The sequence below is a fragment of the Balearica regulorum genome, chromosome 3, assembly GCF_011004875.1.
Source record: "Balearica regulorum gibbericeps isolate bBalReg1 chromosome 3, bBalReg1.pri, whole genome shotgun sequence".
Lineage (NCBI taxonomy): Eukaryota > Metazoa > Chordata > Aves > Gruiformes > Gruidae > Balearica > Balearica regulorum.
Genome location: NC_046186.1, coordinates 86321703 through 86346870, shown reverse-complemented (window position 1 = coordinate 86346870; position 25168 = coordinate 86321703). Strand labels below are relative to the sequence as shown.

The 25168-nt window shown below is 38.1% G+C and overlaps 1 protein-coding gene across 2 annotated transcripts in view; it reads left to right on the top strand.

The window, feature by feature from the left end:
• The window catches only part of PLD5 (phospholipase D family member 5), a 155550-nt gene that overhangs the window by 32659 nt on the left and 97723 nt on the right, over nucleotides 1–25168 (top strand). For both annotated transcript variants that reach the window (XM_075748792.1, XM_075748793.1), the window contains exon 2: nucleotides 9506–9642. In XM_075748792.1, coding sequence (XP_075604907.1) covers nucleotides 9506–9642 — 137 coding nt within the window. The remainder of the gene's footprint in view (nucleotides 1–9505; nucleotides 9643–25168) is intronic.

The window sequence follows — 25168 nt, the reverse complement described above, 5'->3', positions numbered from 1 at the left end:
CTGTATTTTCTCTTAAAAGGTCCTTTTCACGTAAAAGTTTGTTTATTGTGTGCACACAAAATAGCTGCACAACATTTTTCTGATTCCCTTCTGTCAGGCAACCTCAAATTCTGTGATGTTGCAGTGCTAAATACCATAGTTGGTCAGAGCAAACCCCGTCCTGTCCTCTGTGCCCTGGATTCAGATTATTAAAGTGTTCTGACTTGCTGGATGGTACCATGTCAGCAGGTTGTCCATAGGCTGGAACATGCCTTAATAGCATTACAGGATTGATGTTAAAATTTAGAAGTTTTATAGCTGTTATATTTTGCTCCTCTAGGAGCCTTACCTGAAGAGCTAAAGCTGTCCTATAGTTAACTGCAGTTCTGCCTAGTTTGGGGCAGAGTTGTGCTGCCAGAGCAATCAAGACTGATCCAGTGGAGTGGGATGGAATCACTTTGGAGTCATTCTAGCCAAACTGATGCGCCTTTTGGTGTTCAAAGGTGACCAAATGGAAATAAAACCTGAAATATGCGTTAGGCCTGTTAAACGCATGACTTTAAGTATTTCAAATGTGGGATGTCCTTCCTTTTGTGGTGAGATGTTTAAAATGAGTCTGAAATGTCTAAGAGGAAAAGTTTTGAGCATGTTTCACCAACAACTAAGAAGAAAAGTGTAATTTTTCCCCTTCTTTAAGATGTAAAATGCTCCATTTAACTTCGGTATAAACATGATTCATCTTTAGATTAAAAGTTGAAAGTGTACAATGAACAGTTCATTCTAGAAGACATTTAAGAAATTAATGGGTCAGGGCTAGTAGAAAAGTGTTATTATGATGAATGCAAACAAAGTGTGGAGAAGATAGTAGTAATGTAGACTTATTATTTTTTTTCTACTGATTATGAAAAATTACTGGCAGGAGCCAGATGAAATATGGTAAGTTACTGCAGTTTCTTGTTCAGTGTCCACAGAAAATTCTGATTTGTTGAGATTCTGGTATTTCAGACTAGTTTTTCATTAGGAGTTAAGAGTATCTTCATCAAATTTAAACTAGGTGTGGAGAAAAGTAGGGCTACTACTTGGAGCTTTCTAACTGCTTGACCTGCTCTGCTGTAGGCTCCAGAGTGATACATAAAGGGTGTAAAATCGCAAAGAGCATTTTCTGCTAGCAATCAGACAACCACAGCACCTGCTGATACCTGGAGTTGTAGACTGCAGGCCAGTCTTTGTATCATCTGCTAGATCCCCCCAAGTGCTAATCTGATTTTTTTTAACCTTTTTTCTTGTATCTTTTTGTACCTTTTCAATTTTTTATTCATTTCCATTTCTCTCAGTTTTTCTTTCTACTTCTTGCTTCTATCTTCTTCATTCTTTCTTAACTTTCTGCTTCTTTCCTTTTTTTTCCCCCAACTCTTTTTTTGTGAACCATGGACTTCTGTTGTTGGGGTTTTTTTCCCATGTTGGACATATTCTACCCTCACCCCCCCTTACTTATTTTCTTCTCTTCACTCTTCTTTCAGTGTATTTAATGACCTTTCTTTGGTTACCCCAAAATGTTAATCCAATACTGTTGCTATCATTTCTGGTATTTGGGTTTGTTTTTTTGTTTGGTTTGTTTTTTCTAAAGGTGTTTTGTCTTTTATGATATGGTGGAATGCTGATGCAAAAAGAAATCGATTCTAGCTTTCTCTAGCACTTGCAAAATTCCTGGTGGAGTAATGAGTCTGATGCTGGCACTGGTAAGAGTCCTTACTTAGAGGCTCCAGGTTTAAAGATGTGTAAAGAAATATCAGGATATGGAAATCCTATTTACAGTGGTTTTTACTAGTGATGTAATTTCTGAATTGGTTGTTCAGGGCAGGTTCAGATTGTTCAATCCTTTGGTTGGTTGGTTGGGAGGTTTTTGTTGATTTTGTTTGGGTGTATTTTTTCAAAGGAGACACTGGATTTGAGTAGACTTATTTTTAGTGTAGACAGTGGCCTTTTTTGGCATCGTCAAACTGTAATACTCTCTTACATTATGCTGAAGACTAAGTCAGTATATCTTGTTGAGAAGTCAGGGCCCAATTTCGGGAAAACGGCACATGAACACTTAAATGTATTCAGGCTTTTCGCTCCTTCTCTTATGCCGATTCTGGTCAATGAAATGCATTAGAGGTTAGTTGGTCATGTGCTGGAAACCCTTTTTTCTTACAGCGCTCATATTCTGAATGTTAATAGCTTTCGGTAATATAGCACTTTGTGTGGAGGAGGTTCAGATAAGTAACCCCTAGAGCCTTGGATTTCTTCCAAAGTAGTTGATTGGTTTTCTATTTATAGCAACGTGCCTGTCCACGTGTTACACGCCTGACCTGTTGGGTCAAACATTTGTTCTGTGAGCAGTAAAACCAACGCAGCTGCTTTGCTGCGGGTGTGTGCTCAGGGCCCGCAACCCCTCTGTATACCACGGCGGCAGTGATTCCTCCCATCCTTGTCTCCATGAGGCTGCGTGGTGCTGAACTCTCTCTGTGCTGGAAGGCAAAACTTTGGACCGCCTTTCCCTGTGTAAAGGCACTCATTTGGGTCTTTCTCAGCCAAGTCTACCTATGTACTGGATTTTGTGAAAGGTCTGAGATAATTCCATTTTTATAAATCTTTCAAATACAGATTCAAAAGAAACTGCTGGGCAGACAGTGGGACTTCATGTGCCTTGTTTGCTTGGAAAACACTGACGTTAAAGAATGTTGTTTGGAGAATTAACTATTGATTCTATTCTTTCTGTGGTAACTATCGAACTAATTATTTATTGTTGATTTTTTTCTAAACTGTCTCCATACAGTCTTGAAAGGTGAACAAAATGTGCCAACTTGAAGCAGAGGGTAAGGTTTATTTTTGCCTTGTGTGCAGTACAAACATTATACCCAGGATGTAGAGATGTAAGTCAACACAACAATGTGACAGGATTGATTCATGTTCAGGTTGTACTCTGCTATAACTCGCAGGTCCTGTTGTGGCAAAAGGAGACTATTTACAAGTGTAGAAAATATATTCTACTGCTCAGAACTGTGGCATATCCAGTCCTGTACTGTGTGTCTAACAGTGGCAACAGCACATCCCCCATCATCTCCGTTACAGGGCACATCCCTGCCTGTTTTCTCCAGCATCTGCTCTGGACATGTTTTCAAAGGCTTTGTCTAATCTCTTTTTAAACCTGCTGCTGCTGCTGTTTGCTTTCACAGCCTCCCGTGGCAACAAATTCCAGATGCTCAATATCCACTTCATAAAAAAGTACTTTATCTTTTTGAAACTTAACTCCTACAAGTTCCAATAAACATCCCCTATTTCTGGTATTGTGATACTTGGTGAATAATAATTTTGCCTTCACTATACCTGATGCTCTTGTGATGATTTTGTATACCTTGGTCATATTTCTTCTTCTCTCCAAACTACAGTCTCCTACCCTTTTTTGGTCTGTCTTCCTAAAGCATCTGCTCCAGCCTCTTAATCATTCTGATTATGCTTTTTCCTAATGGTTTCTCAGTTCCTGTATCTGTGCAACTGATTGCTCCTACCTGCTGGTAGCTCTTCTCTCTTCCTTAATTGAATTTTAACCTGTTTTTTTCAACATACCTCCTAAATTGTCAAGAACATTTTGAAATTTTAATCTAGTCTTCCAGCATGCCTTTAATTTGCACTGCTTTTGTTTTGATTGAAAACTTAATAAGCACATTTCATTTTTAGTCCATAATTTAGATTGTTAACGAAGACATGAACAAAAACAGATACGCAGCAGAATCCTCTGAATCCCTTCTAGAACGTCCTCCCATTTTTTTCAATGAGCATGATATTCTAACCAGCTTTACACCTCTCCTATAATAATCTGGACGTAGTTTCTGTGTTTTATAAGAAAGTTTTTATTAAAGATTGAAGTATATGTTATTTTTGGCTTCTCCAGCAGGATAACAGGGCTCATGACTAAGAAAGATGGAAATCAGAATTGATTGATGTGAATTTTTCTTCACAAAATGTCTTATCTTCTAGGTGTTTAGGTATAATAGCTTCATTACTTGTTCATGTATTTTCTAGAGATTGAAGTTAAAATAACTAGTTTGTTATTTCCCAACTTCTGTTGCCTGCCCACCTTTTTTTCTTAAATATGGGTAACATTTTTGCTTTTTCCAGTCTTTTGATACTTCACTCACACTTGTGAGTTTTCAGAGGTAAGTGCTGAAAGTTCTCTGTTAGCCTCAGCCAGTACCTTATATATCCAAGGATGAAGCTCACTAGGTCCAGCCAATTTGAAAATATTTATCTTAGCACTCTTGGATTAGTTCCTTCCTATTTTTGTTAAATAGGAACTTAAGTGTTGATTGGTATTAATCATACTAGCTGGGAGATTTAAGGCTGCAATGAAGATTATTACTGTATATGGATTCCAGATTAATGGAAAACAGTTTTTCTAGTAATGTTTTTCTCTAGTAAACACACATAATGATTCTAAGAAACAAGGTTAATCCAAGAATGATTGCTAATTCTTGAAGTCCAGTTCCTTGCCATCTTTGGTAAATGTACTGTAGCACACCATAAAACCCTACTCGTAAGCAGAGTTTTAAGAGCTGTTGAACAGGTTACTAGTGTTAAAGATGAGTGCTTTTGTTCTCTCACTGGTGTTCAGACATGTTGCATGAAAGAGCAGACTACCGATATGATGGAAGATGTAAAAACCGACCTCTTACAGCCAGTGGTTCTGACAAGGAGATATGAACTCTGTATTAGTATGCTGTATAAATATTACCTCCTTTATTTTTTAAATAGATATTAAAATAAAACACTAGTTCAAAGCCGTGACATGTTTTGTTGTTATGTGCTCAGTTGTCTCAGTAGATGCAGCATTGCAATTTCATGGCTCCTGTTTGGGGGGAGAGAGACCTTTTTTGTACTGTATTGAGGGAAAAGTAAATTCCTGATTAAATTTAGTGTGTTACAGAGATATACCTATTGTTTGTGAAGAAACTGAAAGCTTTATGGGCCATCGAAGTGTTCTTAACAGCTTTTGAGCAACGGGAGTGCAGTAAAGATGGAGGCCTTTTTCTTCCTTGCTCTCATTTTAAATCCTGCCTGGGTAGCAGAGGCTTTGATGCAACCTTAACTGACACAGACTATCCTTCTTCTTAATAATAAAAAAACAGATAGGGTCCTTCTCAGATTAAATTCTAGTTTGACTAGTACTGCGCTGCATACCCATTACGCAGCTTTTGCTCTTTTTCTCCACCTAGGGGTATAACAGCATGAAAAATACCATGATTTGTTTTAGTAAATGTAGTGTTTTGATAGATTTGTTTTAACGTAGGTAGCGTTTAAGCTAGCTGAGGCAGGTGAAAGAAACGCATTTTACTCATGAAGTGGAAAATAGCAGCATTTTTGATAGTCCTTATTCCTGCAGGAGTTTCATACCCAGTCTTCCATAAGCTCTGAAGAAATCTTTCTGTATGCAACAGAATTTCTGATATTACAATAGGGAGATCTCCACACTGTTAAGAGTGAATCTCTCAGCCACGATTATCCTCTGACAGGTCCAGTCAAGCTAGTAGATGCTCTGGACCCAGGCCTCTTAGCATCTCTAGTAGTCTTCAAATATGTAAGAGACTGGAGCTGGAAAGAATGAAATACTCTGTTCTCTGTTTTCAACAGATATGAGAAGGAAAAAAAAATATTGCAATATAAGAGACTTAAGTAAGGCATCAATAAGGTAATAATATGTGGGTTGGGTTGCCCAAAGAGACTGTAAAATCTCTTTCAACTGCAGATTTTTAGGTACAGGTTAGACAAATACCTGTTAGACGTAAGATTTCTATAAATTAACCATGTATATGGACAGATGGACTACAAAAACTTTAGAGGTCCCTCCCTACCCTGTAGTCCATAATTAAGTTTTAAAGACTGAAAGTTTAAACACAGAGGAGTTTTAGGCATTTACTGAAGGGAGAAGGAGGATAGGTCTGACAACCTCTGAGGGATCCCCGTTGCCAAGGGGATACAAATGGCAGAGCATCAAGAGTCTGCCCAAGTCCACCAACGCAAGAGCTTCAAGAGCAAATTTAACCGATTCCTTCTAGTCTGTCTATGGCGTGAGCTCTTCTATTGTGAATTCTTTTAAGCAGCCTGCTATTAATCACACGTGTACACACATACACATAGGCACACATGGATGCGATCGCAGAACATTGACACAGTCTGTTCTAATCTATTTTAATTAGAAAAAGTCTATTAGAAAATTGCCCACGGTATGGTGTTAGTGTGTGAAAATTAGTATTTATACCGTTGTCAAAAGAAAGTCTTTGAAGCCTTGTTTGGTGCCAGTAGCTATTTTTTATTCTTTGTTTTCTAATATAAACATCAGTTTGTATCTAAGCAATATTCAAATATTCATTTCTAATGTAATATACAGATTTAAAAGCAATCAAAAAAATCACTGCTCAGCAGGAGTAATTTCAAGATGAGCTGTAAAACCATTGAAAATCCTCCTTACTAGCTGTATAAATTTTTTTAAATGGTCTTTACCTGACCCTTCAGATCTGTGATTAAAAATGTAGATTTAGGAGAATTGCAGACTTGGAATTTTTGCTTTTTTAATTTAATATTTTGTGCTGTCTTTAGTTCAAAGAAAAAATGCTATTGTCACAGTTTGATAAGGTTTTTCTTTTTTTGTATGTGGATTTACAAGGTCCCCTACACTATTTGTAACCATACTGTTAAGCTGGTACTTAAGAAAAAGTGAAATAACTAATCCATTATAATTGTCAGACAAACGCATAATACAAAGGATCTGTCTACATAACAGCAGTAAATTAGATCTGTGCAGTTCTGTCTTTATTTTAGTGCTGGTAGAATAGCAGTGGTCTTACTAGCGGTGCTAACTGTGCTGCTCATCGTGAGCAGCAGTCAGTCAAACTGTGGAGCTTGACAAGCTGTACGCATGCAGAACTGAAAGAACAGGGATTTAAACTTTATATATGTTCCCCAAATTTATGTGGACTGGGAATTAAAGCTAGATTAGGAGGATCCAGTCAGGATTATTTTGGCCTCCCCGTTCCATATTCCTTGAACGTAACTGCCTAGAAATTGTTTCCATAAAATTTCCTGGTACTGAAGGAACATAAGGCATCTGTGGCACCTGTTTTTGTGGGGCGTTTTGTTGTTGTTGTTGTTGTTGTTCTGTTTTTTCGGGTTTTTTGTTTGTTTTCCCTCCTTGAGATACCATATCAGTTTTGATACATTGTAGGTTTTATATAGCTTTTGGCCTTTAAATTTTAAGCTGGTTAAAAGCTTTTTAGTGCTCTTTTATGATTTATGACATGTGTGAGAGAGAGGTACTGTGGACGCTTTTAAATGAAACCTCTCTTGCCGCCTCCATGTGAGCTGGCCCAGCCTTGAAGGCTGTCGTGGTTCCTGCTGGTCCAGTGACCCTGCAGCTCTCTATAGCTGTTTTGCTGCTTGCATGACGACATAGCAAGATGATTGGAGTTATTCCCTGGAACAAAGGCATGAAGTCATTTATGCTGTATGGTAGTTAGGGTGCTTGTTGCTACAAATTTGCCCAAAATATGGATTCAGGACTGTTCCCAGTGATTAGAATGGCTGCAGTTATCCTGGTTTGGGAGGAAAAAGAATGCCGGTGTTGCAGCCGTGCTGGGTCACATCCCCTGCTCTTAGGAGCTAGAGAGCAAGCCCTGGCTCTGGCTCGCTGATATGGGAGTAGTTTTGCTATCTTGCTGCCATGGTGATACACTCACCCCTTGGAAGAAGCTGCATCAAACAGCTTCAGCAAATCTACTTACAGAACTGTAAAAAAACTGCATGAGACTGTGGTCATCTTGGCGAGAGTGTGAGCCACCCTGATGAAGAAATGGCATAAATCAATGTCCCAGATCTGAATTCCTCTTTATCTTTCGCACTTCTTAGTTCTTCTTGCCAGTAGTATGAGACAATGTTTTAACATTTTTCTCTAAAGTCCTACTGCGAGGCTGACTGCAGCTTTAGTTCTGGACACCCAAATGCAGTCATTTCTAATTCTTTTCATACTTTGCCATGATTATACCTAACAGCAGAAAAAAAAAGTCCAAATGTTATTTGTTTCAGAAGTAGGCTTTTTTAATAATTGGAGAAGATTTTGTTATGCTGCATTCTTGTAAAATTTTAGGTAAGGTATTAGAAAGCACAGATTTAAACGTATATTTGAAATGTATAAAAATGTCTAATATGCATTATATTTAAAATATATGCATATAACCTAAATGGGATATTCAGTGTTACTGTTAGGTAAAAGGATATGTTTCTCACTAAATTCCAGAAAAGTTGTTCCTGTTTGTGTGAAGAAGTTGTTTGCTGCCGTTTAGATTTTTTATATACTAACATAAAATGCTTATATCTGATTTGTTCTGAAATGCATGAGCTTGTTTCTTCTGGGATGTGCACTAGTTTAGAACTTTTGGAAGCTTATTTAAAAAAAAAAAAAAAGCCAGGCCTTTTCTTTATGCATACAGGAAAACATTCGTATTACTCTGAAACTTATTACGTCTTAAATGAAATGTCATAAAAAATGGAAATACTATGAAGTTGACTTTCAGCTGCAAGCATTATGTTTCCTCCTTTCCCAGACACTTTTCCCACTTTACCATATACTTTCCCATTCCTTTATAAAGTTTTTTTTCTTTTTTTTTGTGCAAATTTTCTTCAGTAGAAAAATACACATTATACTTGTTTGAACATTTGGTTTCAGAATAAAATATATTTTACATTCATGCAGCTATGTAAATTACATGTGAGGAGATTGTCTTTAGGAGGTTTACACAGTTGTATCTGGTTTAGCGCTGCAGGATTTCATATTATAGAATAAGTTAATGCTCTGCCATGTTTTAATATTTAATCTGAGATGCGGAGCCTATCATATGGAGCAACAGTCTCCCATTGTTTCTTGAATCCCATCTATCATCTGTAAATTTCTTTTCCTTACGTTATGAGTACTGTGGGGCAAGGACTTACCAGTGTCTCGGTTGCTGTGACAGTCATAGTAACAATGTCAGTTACTTTGTGTAGCAATAAAAAAAAATTACTTTGCTCTTCAGTGTTCTTGCAATGACGTTTTATTTCAGCCAAACACAACAAAACTCTCAAGACTTTTGAGTGCTATCCTAAGTGTGTCCTCTATCTGTGAGGCACAATCAGAAAATACGGAGTTAATGTAAGAGTAATTATTTTAATGCATAATGGTTTCCTTGTGGTACAAACAGAAAACAGTTTAAATTATGAATATTATTTGTGACTTGAATTATTTAACAATGTCTGAGAGATTTAAAATATATCTCAAGGTGATACCTGAAGGACAGTTTTGTGGTTTTTTTTCATCCTGAGATGTGTTTCATGTTGACAGCTATGGCAGTAAGATCTTCAAAGAATTTTAGATCTTATGTAAAAGTTGTAGAGTCTCAGGACATTGACTGGAATGTGCTTACACCATTAAAACTTTTTTAATCTTAATCTCTTTCAGTCCCAGCAAAGATGCATTGTGATCTTTGCACTGGTATGCTGCTTTGCAATTCTGGTTGCACTGATATTTTCGGCAGTGGATATTATGGGAGAAGATGAGGATGGACTCTCAGAAAAGAACTGTCAAAATAACTGTCGGTAAGAGGTAACAAACAAAACTTCTCTTTTGGGGTGGACAAGAATGTATATGTGTTATATAATGGCATGTAGTAGTTCCCATAGTCCTGTGGTATAATTGGGAAAAGTAGGTAACAGGAAGAAATGGTTTCTTCTTTTGAATTTCTGGGTTTGGAGGTTGGTTTGACAAAATAAAGCATGCTTTTTGAAGTTATTTTTGGTGGTATGTTTTGAGCAAGACCCCTGTGTTCGTTAAATTATTTTGAAAGCCTGAGTCAAAGCCCATTAAATTTCAGTAAATGAGTACTAAGGTGGCTCGCGTAGTTCCTAATTCTGTCATGTCTTTCTTTCAAGAGCTTTTTTTCTTTCTTCAGGAGGGTCACTGATCACTTTTGACCTAAGGCTGCTTGTCCCTTTTATATAGGGAGACCTTTTATATATTCCCGTTTATTCCACTCCCCTAATAGACTCAGCAGCTTGCCTAGGAACTGTAAAGAAAATTAATGATATGGTCAGCAAGGCTAGAGTGTTGACTCTGTTGCATTAAGATTTGCCTCAGACACCTGACATGGTTGTATATACTTTAGATTTAAGTAGGCAATTAGATTTTAGGGGCCTTTGATTTCCAGACTGTGAATAACATTCTGCTGCTCTTCACTGTCAGGTTCTTCCATGAATCTGTTCATCAGTGATGACCAATGCTTTTTCTGCATGGTGTTGTCCAAGGTCCTCTGTCCACCAGTAAAGCTGATTTAGCAAACATTCGTAGACTTCATTCACAATTGTATTCTGCTTTTTTTCAAGGTTTTAACATGTATATAGAGCACCCTCTCTGATTCATTTTGTGACAAACCCAGTCATCCTTAAATAACTTCTTGGAAATCCATTCTATTCTGATCGGGGAACTGCTGGAGTAGGAAGTGGCCCCTGGGCATCCTTCAGTCCGTTCCCCTGCTCAGAGCAGGGGCAGCTACAGCAGGCTGCTCAGGGGCGTTGCACAGCTCTGAGGGTGGACTCCACAGCCTTCCTGGGCAACTCGTTCCACTGTTTGTACAGAATCTACCCAGCGGCCAATGGCTAGGTGTACAGTGAATTGGAGATAATTGATATTTATTTTTCAGAATAATCTAATTAAAAATTAATGTTTGTTTGAGCCTTTTCTTCTTATTTCTGCTATTCTTTGTTGATGTTGTGTGAAAACTCTTTGGGGACAATGCCTTTCTATGCTGCACCTGTCACAGTGCGGTCAGAAGCAATTCACAATACAACAAATGGGATTATATTTTTGCAATTATACTGTCTTTTTTTTTTTACAATATTTTTTACATTCTGTCTAAAAAGGGGGGAAGGGGAGAGGAGATTCTTTAAATTTGCAGCTCCTTTCAAATAGGATGTACCTGTAGCACCAGGTAGCTTTGTTCTGAAACCCACCACCCTTCTGGCACTTTTTTCCCAGCATTGTTTTGTTTTTGTGAAATGGCTTGACCCTAATCTGTTTGCTGTCTTGTATGCCTACGGTTCTGGGCAGCCTTCTAATATCTTGTCTTGAATTTTCTAGAGTTCAGCTAGCTTTTCTTTCCCCATCGGGGTCTTAGGTGTTCTTCACTGTGAGTTGTTGCCTTCTAAAATTTTTAAAGATACTGCATGTGTCACCTCTACACCCACTATCTTCATGTGTGAATCTTTGACAGAACTAGGTCAGGTGAGGGGAAAGTCTTTCTGCTCGTTGGCTTCAATGTGCTGCACACAACTTCAGCACATGCAACAACTACTGCACCACGTTTTCCTCTTAGTTGTATCAACTAATGGCTCCCATTTTGTTCCGGGTAGCTGCACAGGCCTAGCTAAGGAAGAACTTAATGTTCATCACTTTGTATTCTTCAAATGGAAAAAAATTCAGAGTGGGAGCAACGTACAATTCTATGGAAAAATGTGATATTATTTTTTCCATGTGTAAGAGATTAATTGCTTTTGTCTCTTTGTATGTGTTACATCAATCTGCCTTTCCAAAGGACACTCACGTTTGCTCAGCTTTTTGTTGGTCAGCGTGCGTCACCCTTCTCTCTCCTGGGCTCTGTTAGAGGAGCCTGGGAGTAAATCCAGCACATTTAACTTTAAACATAAGAGTCAATGAAACTGCTCTGCTTTTACAGTGACAATAATGATCTCAGACCCCAGCTCTATTTTAAGGTGCCTTTCACAGAGTGATTCAAGTGCGTGATCTAGCTACTAATGCCTGAACCAGAAGGCACATCAATGTTGTGTGTATAAACTGCCTAAACCATTTCTAACAACAGTATCCAAGTGCTGGCAGCTGCTACCTGCTAACATCAAATCCTTCTCTACATGATGAAATTGGGCTCCTTTATGTGTTAAATATATTGCAGAGTTAACTGAAGTGCTGTAAGATCAATTACTGCCTGTGGCATATATTTAGTACTTGGGGTAAGCACTTTTAATAAGACAAGAATTATTGAATTCTTATATTTCTGCTGTGTGAGTACTTTCACTGAAATTCAGGAACAGGTGCTTCTGTTTGCAGGATGTGCTGAGACAGAATGGTAATAGATGGTCCTTTTTTTTAGATGAAATAATTGTTAAATGCAAGTTTACATATACAATCCTAGAATTTTGTTTTTAATTGATTGAATTTTGAAGAGGCTTGATGGGAAAGGATGCTATTGGCTTGAGAGGAACTTCACTGATGGTTTGTTAAAGGCTTTCATGTTCCGAAAATCAATTTCATTTCTGTCTGTATTTTAAAGGAAAATATGTCTGAAATAGAGCTGCGGTCTAGAATAGTTCTTTGGCTTGAAATTTTTGGTGCTTGTGCCAAAAAATAACAAGTGAGAATTTTTAAAAAAGAGGGAAAAGGAAAGTAAAAGGAAGACATTTTTGGAAGTCTAGAGTTTTTTGTAGCCTGAGAGAGGAATCATTGAGGTATGTTGTAAGCAGTATTTTCCAGTAAAGCCTACATCTATTTTTGTTGTTGTGATTGTATTGTTGTCCATGAATACAAATGCAGCCTTTCTGATCTGCTGCCTGTAATTCAACACGAGGTTCCTCTTCTGTTAATCATTCCTTAAACTCTTATTACGTAAGGAATGCTTACTGCATATGTTGCCAAAAAGAACAACTTCTTTACTGATGTATGTATTTCTTTTGGGGGTTTTGTAACAAAACCAAGTCAGGTAAGTGGAACAGCAGGCTTTTTTGCATGTCTTTACTGATCGCTGAAGGGATTGTTGCCACCCATCTGAAAGGGTGCATAGGAAATGGCACTTTTTGAAGAAATTAAAATATATTTGAAACTAAAATTATGAATTATGATTTGCAATCTTTGAGCTTCTTGCTGAAAAACTCTGCCTATGGTTGAGAATTGAAGTGCCTCTTGCCTTACAGGTCATTTGTGACTGCCACAATGTGAAGTCAGATTGCTGCAGGAGGCAAGCCATTTCCCATTTTGTTTGTAACACAGATAGAGAGACTTGATATTCAATAATATTGGGTTGAATATTCAAGAGGAACTTGAATATTTGAGATTTAACTAAAAAATTACTGAAGTTAATTTATTTTTTTTACATGAAGATACAAAAACTTAATTTCTTTTAGCCTGCTTTGCATGTTGTAATCCAAAAATACAAATAAATAATTTAAAAGAAATTACAACCTTGTCCTAATATTTGAGGACAAATATTAGGGCAAATAAATGTACTTATCAGATTAATTACCAGCCACCACTGTAAAAATTACTGTGTCTTCTACCGATACATACATTGCAATTCAAATAAAGAGCTGGGTGGGGGAGATGGGGGAAGGTCTGTAAAATTTATCAGGCAGACAAATTCCAGCTTCAGAATTGAAATTAGAATCTGAACTCTACTGACTGGAAAACTATATTGGTTTAGATGAAATAATGCTTTTTTGTACTTATTTACGATGTCCCATATAATCTTCGTACTATGAATTATATGTGGATATACTGGCTGTCTGAAAATAGATTTTTTTATTTTATTTATTTATAACTGGACCAGGTCTGTTAAGAGGCACCTTTTTTACTTCAGAGGGTTCTGTACACTCTTGGCTTTGTTCCACAAAATTTGATTTCAGAATGCTGGACTTAAAAAATACAAATGGCTTTTGACCCTGCCTTATTAAAAGGAATATCAACTGATTGACATTTAAGGAATAAAAAAAGTAGTAATGACTCTGAAAAATTGAGATTTTGCATTTTGTGCTTTGTATGGGATACGAATAATTCTCTTGAGACAACCACGTGTCGTTAGGCAGCTCTGATGGATGAGGCTGGTTAAGAGGATATGCTTAGCAGTCTGGGAACTTTGCCTGCCTTACTCTGGGTCCATTAGACACTGCATCTATAAAATTAGATTATTGTAATTTGAAAATAGTACTTTTTAATGGCTGATCTATTGTGAATAAATCTTGGCTAGCCTCTGATGTAACGTTAGTCAAGACTTACTTGGCTTTGTTGAAACTGGCTGGTAAACTCTGAAAATGGCAATCTGGGAAACAGAAGAAATTACTATTAAGAGATGGTCTCTGTTATCCAAAGAGTTTGAACTAAGATAATTTTGATTTATTACCAGTAACTTCAGCTGTTCAGCATGCCTCTTCTCCTCCTTGTTGCTGCTGATAATCATTCTAGGGTTCCAACAGAGATGGCGTATGCCCTTAGTTACCCTTGTCGCACGATCTTTTCCAATATCCATTGAAGCAGTAGTAGCAGCTGGCACAGCTCCTGCCTCTGGCTGTGGGTTTGGCCCTGTCCCTTGAGAGGGGCGAAGGAACAGCAAGGTAGAAAAGGAAGCAATGGGAGCTACTTTCCATGGTTCCCAAGTTTAGATTGTAGTAAAACTGTTGTCATAATGATTTTTTTTTTTCAGTTTTTGCCTTTCTCTGGTGATAATTGGAGGATTTTCTTGTTTTACGTGTGCGTTCAAGGTGGATTCTGTCTTGCATTCTGTTCCAGTTACACACTTTTGCTATTTTGATAATTTCTCTTGTCTTCAGAATAATATATAATGAAGACACTTGTTCTTTTGTGTTTTGGATTTGTGTTGGAGGAATTTGCTTTTCTGTATGACATGAGTGGTAAAGCTATTTAGTTCACTTGGTTACTGTAGGGAGGCTTTGACCAATTCTGTCCTATAACAAGTAGGTGGTGATACTTAGGCAGTGTTTGTATTTGCTTTGGAAATTGTTTGAGTTGTTCTGGATAAGGGGTTGTATCCTCCTTAATTTCGGTATCCTGCAGAGGAGCTGAATCTTCATGTTGAAATGCTAAGCTTTAGATCTCGACAGCACCCTGCAGCACCGAGTTCCAGAGATTAAAACTAGTTGTATATAGTAATTATTTATATTGATGAGTTATTATGTATTGTGTGCATTGTTTTCAATTTCATTAGATGTTGCTGCATTCTTGGGTTGTGAGAGAGGGCCCAACACTGGAGCCCACAACTGATATTTTTCTATAGCTCTATAAATCTTTCCTTCAACTCGTCTCTGCTATTTCACCACCTAGGGTTTTGCAGCACTATTAGCTAAGCATACTGCAGCACATGCTTACGTTGGTTTACCTTGGAAGTGCTTTGCCCCTGGCTGATTGTGGGGGAGATTCTTCTTTGCGCTGCGTGGGTTCTGAACGTAGCAAGGTTTATATTGACTGATTTCTATTTAATAAACAAACTATGACAGGCATAATAATTACATGTCTAAACGGAACAAGATGCTCAGATTTTGAAAGCAAGCCTGTTAAAGAGCAACTGAAGATTTCTATTTACAAAACACTTATGCCACTTTGCATAAAAATGCCTTCTGTCAACAGGATGACTGTTGACCTCTTGTTTTGGGGTGATGGAGCAAGTGAGCTATAAAACCACTTAATTTTTAAGATGATCCTGAGCTATAAAACCACTAAATTTTTATGATCCATATTTGCAGTCATTTTTATTTTTGCATCAAAAGAAGGAATACCCTTACTATTGAAGTTTCTATGGCTGGACACTGCAAAAAGCTGGTGGACCTGCTGCAAAGGCATTCAATATCCTGAGTCAGGGAGGGAAATCGGTTATTTGACAAACTTGCACAGTGGGAAGCTCTACCTTTCCTACCTTTTATTTTTCACTTTAAAAAATATATTACAATGGAAAAGATACTATATTAACAGTTCCTCAGTATCTGTACAGAGTGAGATATTTTTTTCCTCTGTTCCTGCACTGATACAAAAAGACGGTCAATTTGTTTGTTTTCATGTACTATCAGCTATAAAGAATGTCTTGACAAATTAAAAAAGGAATGCCAAAACTCATGATCTGTTTAGATCTTATTCTGTTTGCATTACTGCCAGTAGATAGTTCATCATTAATTGCATCGTATGGATAGATCTGGGCTTCAACTCGTTTTGTCCAAATGCACAAACCATTCTTTTCCTCCTACTCCTTTGTTGAGTTAAATCTAATGGTTTCCTCTGGAGTTTAGGACAGAGTGCTTTAGGAGTCTCCTTAAGGCAGCTTTTCCTGTCATGTTAAGCATTGTTTAGGATATAATACAGACATTGACATATTTTGTATTCTTGGAATTTATATATTTAAGTATGTGTTCATTTCTCCTTTCATGATTTAGAATTTGGAACATTATCTCTGATGTGAATTCACAACCTTAATAGAAATAAAATTCCAATTACTTTAAGGTTTCTGAGTAATGTAGGTGGGATAAAGATAAAAATCATGCACTAGAGTAGCCTTTCTCCTGTGTAGTCTGCTGGGTCTCTATTTGATCTCTATGATCAAATCTTTATTTATTTTTTTTTTAACCTAATGTGTTCAGAAAATTCAAATGTCTTCATCCCAGCAGGACTCATAAAATTCCCAAGGTCATTTTCTATACAAAATTGTAAGCCTGCTCTAAACAGAGTTATTAAATCTAAAATTACTGGTCATTCTCCTGATCTTGAAGACTGATTTGCAACATTTCAGAGAGGTTTTTATTCTGCCTGGTGAGAATAATGATATAACTTAATAAAGCTCCCTGATAAATCATTCTTCTGTGAGAAAGGCATTAAAAGTGACTAAAATTTCTAGTAGAATCTGTCTGAATTCGTGCTCCATTTCAGGGTTCATTCAGCCAGGGCTGACTTTGCATCAGATCCTAGCAAGCACCTGTTCCAGTGACACCATTTATTTTTAATTGCTTCTCCACCCTCAGAGCAGCATATAAAAAAGGTACTTATTATCTTGTCAGCTTACAGTAGATGTGTTGAGTTCTGTGTCTAATCCTACGATGGTACTGTGAGTATCCTCTCAGCTAGCCTGGTTTGGTGGTACTCCTGAGTGTAAGTGCAACATGCTAGAAGCTGCCTTTGGTGACCTGCTGAGTACCTGGCTGGGTCTGTCTCCCAGAGCACCAGGGCACTGCCCAGTTATGGAAAAGCAGTTACGGTACCCAGTGAAGCTTAACCGTTATGCCAGAGCTGTTGGTACTTTTTGGCTGGGTGAACTGGAACTGACTATCGTTTTCAGCCACACGCAGCATACTTTGCCACTGAGGCTCTAGTCAGACAGCAGCAGTTCTTGGTGTCAGTGCCCCGCTGGGAGGCTTGGAGGAGAATTAATGGCTGAGGTTTGTTAGGACTGGGTTGGGGTTTTTTCAGATGCTCTGTACGTGTTTCAGGAAGAAGTTGTGGATACCCCCTCCCTGGCAGTGTTCAAGGCCAGGTTGGATGGGGCTTTGAGCAACCTGGTCTAGTGGAGGGTGTCCCTGCCCATGGCAAGGGGGTTGGAACTAGATGGTCTTTGAGATGGTCCCTTCCAACCTAAACCATTCTATGATTCTATGATATACTTGTGTGAAACATTCAAGATTTTCTTTGTAAATCTGAAGATTTTCTGCCTGATTTGTTTCCCTCATATTAACATATGGGTTCTGATATTGGTGGAGCCAGAGGCACATCTCTGGTCCCTCATACGGTCTCTCTACGTCCACGTCTCTCTAGCTAGTCAGAGTATCATTGTGTGAGAGTAATGCTTTGATCAAGTACTCTTGTATGTTGGGCAGCCGAACATCTCAGCCTATGACCTTTGCTAATGAGGAAAGTGAGTTGACTTCCTTTATGTAACTTACCCACATCCAATTGTCTTGACTAAGAGAAAAAAATACATTGGAGGCCTTGGTCCATTTCATTACCATTACTATGCTTTTATGTTACGTTCTGGATTATGTCCATAATGAATTTGCTTCCTGTCAACCTGACGGGAAAACAGAAAAATAATGCACAAATACCAGCCTTGGCATCTGCCACATGCAATTCCTTATATATCATTTATTATCTATTTAATGACCAGTCTTTCCAAATAAGACTATTGCAAAATTATACAGCTCAAAGGGAGTTTTCATGACTGACATCATAATTTGGTACATTTAAATCTGGTTTCTTCACATACTAAGTGCTGAAATGGCTCTTCTAAGAGCCATCAGTGATTTACATGCCTTCTGATGTGAGGGGGAGGATTCTTTTTGCCTCAGACAAGCTTCTGATGGATATTTATTGGCACATTCAAAGTGTTCGCTTTGACTTTCTACTGTTTTTTCTAGATCTGCTTGGATCTCTTGGAATAAATATGTTGTACTTATATGTATGAGCATAGATGATAATCTGAGTTTTTTTGTCAATTTGGCAGGCATATAGCTAATTGATCTTCACTGATCTCTCAAAATATTCCTTTAAAAAAAACCTGTTGAGAAAATAGAGTTTCTAGTTTCCTTTGTTGTAATTTTTGAAGTACCTCCTCAAGTCAGCTGGATTTGAGTCAGTCTCTAAAATAATAAATTTTAGAGCTCAGCTTCTACTGGCTGAGTATTGGAGAAAAATGCAGTTTTACCAATAGCTTAGCAAAATATGAATATGTACAAGCTTCATAACTAATCACAAAACTTTAAAGAAAGAATGAATGTGCCACCAGCATGAGGAGCGTAGCTACCGTTTGGTTTTTTTCACTTTTGAAACTACGAGTCCCTTTTCTCCCCATTTTTCAGTCACTTGTATCAGCTTAGCAGTGTGTGTTTTGCAGTTCATTACAGATCCTGGTGGAGAGTAGACAAATAGTTTCGTGAAGGTACTAGAGGATGCTTGAGATGACTTATTTTGGGCAATGGAGGCTGAAGTGCTGGACTAATAGAAGTGTCTTCTCAAGCATGAAGCCAGCACTACTGGGATGGCAACAGTCTCCAGGAGGTGCCCCATCTAGTATGTTTTATAGATGTCTGTGAGCCACCTTAAAGATATTCTAAACACCTTCCAGTTTTGGGCAAAGACAGGCTGCCACAGCCTGGAGCCAGTCTATCACTCTAGCAACTTTTGGGAATGGTGTGGGAAAGCAGTAGAGATGTAACCTCTGTATGACATCAGACAAACTATTACTTTTCCCAGTGACTCATCTGTGCCTGAAGAGAGTTGTTCAGGATGGACTGGAAAGGAGAACGCTGTGAAAACAGTGAGGTGCTCAAAGTTACTCTTGAAAAGAGTCATACAAATATCTGGGATGAGCAACCAAGTGACTCTGTGTCAGAGACACTGCACTGGCCATGTACACATGGTAGTGCTCCAGCTTGAAGTGGACTTCTAACACTTGGGATATTTTGATGTTTTCAAGGCTTTTTTGAGAGTCAGGATATTGCTGTTAAAATGTAGAGTTCTCTGTATAGAGTAATTATCAATAACTCAGTTAATGCTTTCTACTAAAATCTGAAAGAGTGAGGGCTTTTTTGTTTTATTTTGGGTTTTTTTTGTTTGTTGAGGTTTTGTTTTGTTTTTACTCTAAGTGCATCAGACTAAAACATTCTTTTAGTAGCAATATAAACACTACTTTATCAAGCTACGTAGCTTGTGTCTGTTTTGGAAAGATGATCTCTTCATCTTGGCCAGAAACAACGTACTCATCAGTTTTCCTTTTTTTTTTTTTATTATCTCTCCTACCCGCCCACCCCCAGTTTCAACCTGGATGCAACAAGTTTTAACTGATGCAAGTTTAACCAGATGCAATTCTAAGTGGACTAAACTTAATAACCTTTTCTTTCAAATAAACACATACATACACTCCTTCAAAAAAAAAAAAAAAAATAGACAATAGTCAAACCTATCTCAGTGCTTCTAAGGTGTCCTGGAACATTTCCATAGAATCTTGCCTCTCTAATTAGAGTGCTGGCAATGTCCTTTGGGAATGGATACTTAGAGTACTTTATTCTTTTCATCTGTGGATTTTTATTACCATTCCTACCTTGACTATATCTGCTGAATTTGCAGTGCTGATTTCAAATAGTTGCTGACTAAAGGTTTTACCTTGAATTTTCCTTCGTTGTTTTGCAAAGTAGTTTTGTTTGCTCTTGTTGGGGAGGAAGGGCATTAATTAAGCTTAAGGGATTGTTGGATTGTGTAAATGTCAGCATCACAGAATAACATTTTGTTCTTATTCTGGGGAAGAGACCTCTTAGAAAATTCTCATTAAACTATTGTTAACACCATAAAATCATATTTATTTAGGAGGAAAAATAGTATTTTGATTCTTGACTCGTTTCTACAACTGCGAGCTAACACATTTATCCATCACAAGTCATACCAAGGTCATCAGGGCCTTTTAGAAAGATGCACAGGCCAAGAGAAAAGAAGGTAGCAATCATATTCCCACTTATTGTGTATTGATATAGGCTTATTCTGTCCAAATTAATGTTGCTATTTACAGTTACAAAATGTTCATATAAGAAGGTCGGGGTTGTGTGGAAAAAAATAAAAACAGAATGTATATTTTGTCATTAACAAAAAAAATAAATCTACGTGTCCCTGTAATATTTACTTGCAATATTTAGGCCTTGGAAAAAGGTTTTTTTATGAACTTACATGTTCACAAGCTGAATGTAGAAATAAAATGAAAACATCTCACCTGGTAATTCATATATATGCCCGTGTCTGTCTCTATAATATTTGTTGATCTTTTGAGAGGCTTAATAAAGTTGATACAATAGGATATTTTGCTGCATTTTACAGATGAGTGAACAGTCAATGGGTTACTGCTCAAAAGAGCTGAATAGCCACAACCCAGCTGATGAGGGGCCTGTGTAGCTGCTACGCAGCTTTGTACAGGACTCTGACTAAGTACCTCAGCTGTTAAATTTTAGACAATTAGAAAAGCAAGGTACTGGTATTTACCCAAGTGGCTGAGATTCTTTCCAGTGGCTAAACAGGTACTGAGTCAGTGCTTAATATGTTAAGTTAGGAAGTCTGAGCTCCTGATTCCTGGCTGATGGATATTGAGCATGTTCCCTGCAGTATGCCTACCGTAACATATAAGAGGAAAAATTGCAGATTTAAATTTAAAAATACAACGTCAACACCAACAACAGCAGCTGGATTGCTTTATGCATGACAGGGGCAAGAATGGCTTCACCTAAGAAGGGCAAGCATTGTCCGAGTAGTGCGCACCTTATGGTCCTCATCTCTGCTAGAAAGGAAACAACTGCCTGCCGCAGACCAGAGTGCAGAGCTTCTCCAGCTGCTGCTTAGGTATATTGCCTGGAGTCACTCCCAGGAAACAGGCACTTGATGTGGGGGAAACTGGTGTGTGTTACTATATTTGGAAGACTTTTTTCTAATAACATTTATGGATAGTGAATCTTGAAAAGACTAGCTCAGAATGAAGAACGTATAACAAATAAACTGTTAACAAACTCAGTAGGAGTTTTTTTGTGTATAAATTGTGAGTATAGTAGTACTGTGACATCAAATTGCAATGGAGATATTTAGAAGAATAGAAATAAAAACAAGCCCAACCTTTCCGTCTTCTTGGTGTGGGGGCAGAAATCTAATGGGCAAAAAGTGATTAAATAAAAGCAAAATTGGCTGATCCTTTCTCAAAACTAGGAAGAAGGCTAGAGGAGAAAAATAGCACTTTCGGTAACTAAAATTGAGGTTTTAAAAAAGTTTCTCTTCTGATGGTGCCCTTGTCCTTTCATGTCTAGAGATTAAGCTGGAGCTTTTGAAATACATAACAAGGCAATTGTGTGGGTTTTTCGATAAGCGTATCCTGTAGATCTTCAATTACAGTATGGTAGTGAACAGAGAAAACTAAATGACATAGTGTCTCTCGGTTAATGGTATATATGGCATTCGAGATAATAAACAGCAATGCCAGATAAATTTCGTATTCTAAATTCAACAGAATTGGGTCACTGTTTCTTTTTTCTGTAGGAGCTTTGTAATATGTACCTCATCGTTCTTCATTTCAATTCACCTCTTATCCTCACGATCCTCATGTTTCATACTTTACCCTTCACTGTAGCATCGAGCTGTCCACAATGTGATAATGTGAGCTACAGATCTGCTCTTCACAAGGGTGAGGTTTTAATTTTTTAAGGCACTGAGCGATGTAACGCCTAGATGGTAGGAAAAGGACAGAGGCACTGTGGCTGTGTAGCACAGGCAGGACACAAGCAGGCACTAATGGACGGACTATCATTCTTCTCATTAACTCCAAATCTGGAAAGCAAGACATATTTCAAGAAGTTTCAGTGTGAGCGTGAATGCTTTGAATAATGAATGGTGGTGTGTTAAATTGCTAATACTTTATCTACAAAGTCTGACAGGAAGTCGTTGGTGTATTTTTATTTCCTTTCTTTCCCCTTGACAGACATCTGTAACTTTGTTTTCCTTCTCTCTTTCCTTACTTGTCATTTAGGTCTGGCTTTGTGAGGTTCTGACGGTGTGCTTGCACTTCCCTTGGGCTTTTCCTTAGAGATGTTTTTGTGGTCTTCCCCTAACCCCCAGTGGTTGAGGAAGTGGCATAAACCCCATTCTTTGGAGCATTTTCTGACTCCCTCCTACACATATGCATGTTCCCTGCCTAGATGAACTATCTTGAGTCTATATTCAGAGACAGAGAGTGTCTCAGATACATCTGTGTTAGCCACAGTGCTGCAAATATCAAAGAAATCCACAGTTTTATGTATTAGTATAACTAAGAGAAGAATTTGGCTAATTAGTTCAGAAACGTTTTGGTGTCATTATTAGAAGACTGTGTCATAAGATAGTTAATCCAGTGAATATGCTGGTGTGATCTCAGTTTTATTAGACTTGAAATCAAAATACTTAAACTATTCTACTCCTGTGAAGGATTATTTTTTTTCTGACTGCAATCAGTAGAGTTTAATAAGGTGTACTGGAACAGCGAGGCAGGCTCTTTTTGGGTTGGCCAAGGGATGTCTTTTTCTGTCTTTTGGGGGAAAATACGTAGGGTTAGTGTTTAGCCAAGAGACACTATGGAGAAGGAGTGCTCTTCTCCTTTTAGCAGAGGAGAAAGTGCATTTAACCCCTTACTTGTACTTGGATTCCTGGACTTAATTCACCCTTTGAAACTGGATGTCCAAGTGCTGGATGACTCCTCTCAGGAACAGCAGGTCACAATATTGCAATCCTCTTATGCCAGACAGCTCCAGCCTGAAGCGCTTATAGAGATTGCATACGCTGACTAGCTCCTGGCATTACTGCTACCTCTCACCCCCCTGTACTTGTACATTAGGTAATATCCTTTGAAGAGGCCCCTTGAAGTCAGACACACTGCTGTCCTCACCTCCAAGTGGACACCAAGGACACTGTGTGTGGTCCTCTGATTGTGCTCTCGCTTGCTTTCTCAAAGTGCATGCAGTAGTTACAGCATAAAGATCTGTGACTTAAACCCTGTATTCTAGGTACAGCTTACAGGAGTTGAGGTTGCAACTAGCTGTAGTTTTACTCTTTCGTGAGTTCTTACACAAAGCTGCTTCTTTTGTTAAGATCAAGCAAACAAATAAGGATGTTAATGTTCCTTGCTACACAGAGTTCATGGACCACGAAGGGCCTTTGTTCTGGCGTACTCATTGGAGGTGAAAGCTGCTGTTTGAATTTGCTGTGGAGTGTAAAGACTGGTTGGGTCAGCTGGTTTCTCCTGCCTCAACACCCTCAGGCACTTGTCTCCCAGCAGTCTGCCATAAGAATCCGCTGACCGTCTCTCAATTCTCCCCGCACAGCTGCAAAACCCATTAGAATGTTTTAGTGCTGACAGGCAGAAGTGTTGTAAAAATGCAAATTTTCTTCTGCTGAATGGCAAGATGACAAGAAATGCTTTTTAAAACATTTTGCTGCTGAATAAGGGTTTAGGGGAGTTGATACAGCTGGAATGCAGATTTTTAAGCAATGGGAGAGAAGCTTATACCGTCAGTGAGATCACTAGTATTTTGATTCTTTAGTCACTTCAGGACTTTCACACAGAGTGTTTCCTTTCTTTACTTTCTTTTTTTTGGTTTGTTTGTTGTTTTTTTTAACAGAAAATAATGGGCTAAGAGGTGGTGTTCTGCTCTGTTGGTGCACAAAGGAAGGACTGCTTTGTAGGCCCCAAAATGGCACTGTCTGTCTTCACCTGCCTAAATACTGAGAAGCTCTGTACAAAAGCACGGGATAGAAGGGTCAGCTTTCATTCAGCAGATATTTTAACTTCTCGTGCACATTGATGCTCTGAAGAGCTGTGGCCAACTGAAATGCACAGGGTTACGCCCTTGACTGTCAGTGGAGTACTGAGCTGGAGAGATGGTTTTGTTTTTTCTTAAAAAGCAAGAAGATTTAGTGAAAATAACGGTGTTTTCTGTTACAAAAGAAATAGATGGTGAGTGCTGTGGCCGGATTTTGGAACAGGCTGTGACCTTTGATCAGAAAATTTAAAAATTACTTTTCTTTCATCTCTCAGCTGCAATAATAGAATGGCCGCATAACAGTTGATATTCAAGACTGTTTCGAAGGATGTAACTTTCTTCCCTTAACCAGAGGCTGAAAAAACCCGAGGGATTGATTATATTTCTACTTTTTCCTACCATAATAATGTACTTCCTTTATCAATAATGCACTAATTTCATCCTGTGTTAGTCCTCCTTCACCCTATATGGGCTGCTCAGGCATAATGTGCATGATACATTCTTTGAAGTGTGGTCACCTGTATTGAACTGCTGTATTTGTGTTACTGTATTTCATCTTAGCTTTTAGTTTTACATCAGATGAAACATAACGAGGACAGGAAGGATTAACCCTTTGCAGTCCAGCAAGTTACTTTGTCTGAGGATTTTCACTACCGTCTTCAGAATGTTTTACAGAAGTATAAATAATAAGCCAAAAGTACGTGTCTTTTCCAGTTAGTTTCTTATAACATGACTGAAGCGCATACCGAGCGTTTCATGAGCATTGCTTGATTCAGCAGTACCAAGAAACGGTAGCTCTTTGTAGTAAAGTTTCCGTAGTGATGTCAACAGTATACAAATGTGTAATCAGTACGTATACTACAATATTGTCTAATTATAGTCTGAGCAGCCAGGAACGGGGCATACAAATGTATTTAAAGATTCTCACAACTTATTCTGAGAAAAATCTGGGTCGCGCAGAGCTGTCTGCTGTGTTCAATGCAATGTGTGAAAGCCCCATTAGTAAGAGCAAAATGTAAAGAAAGCAGCAGAAATCATA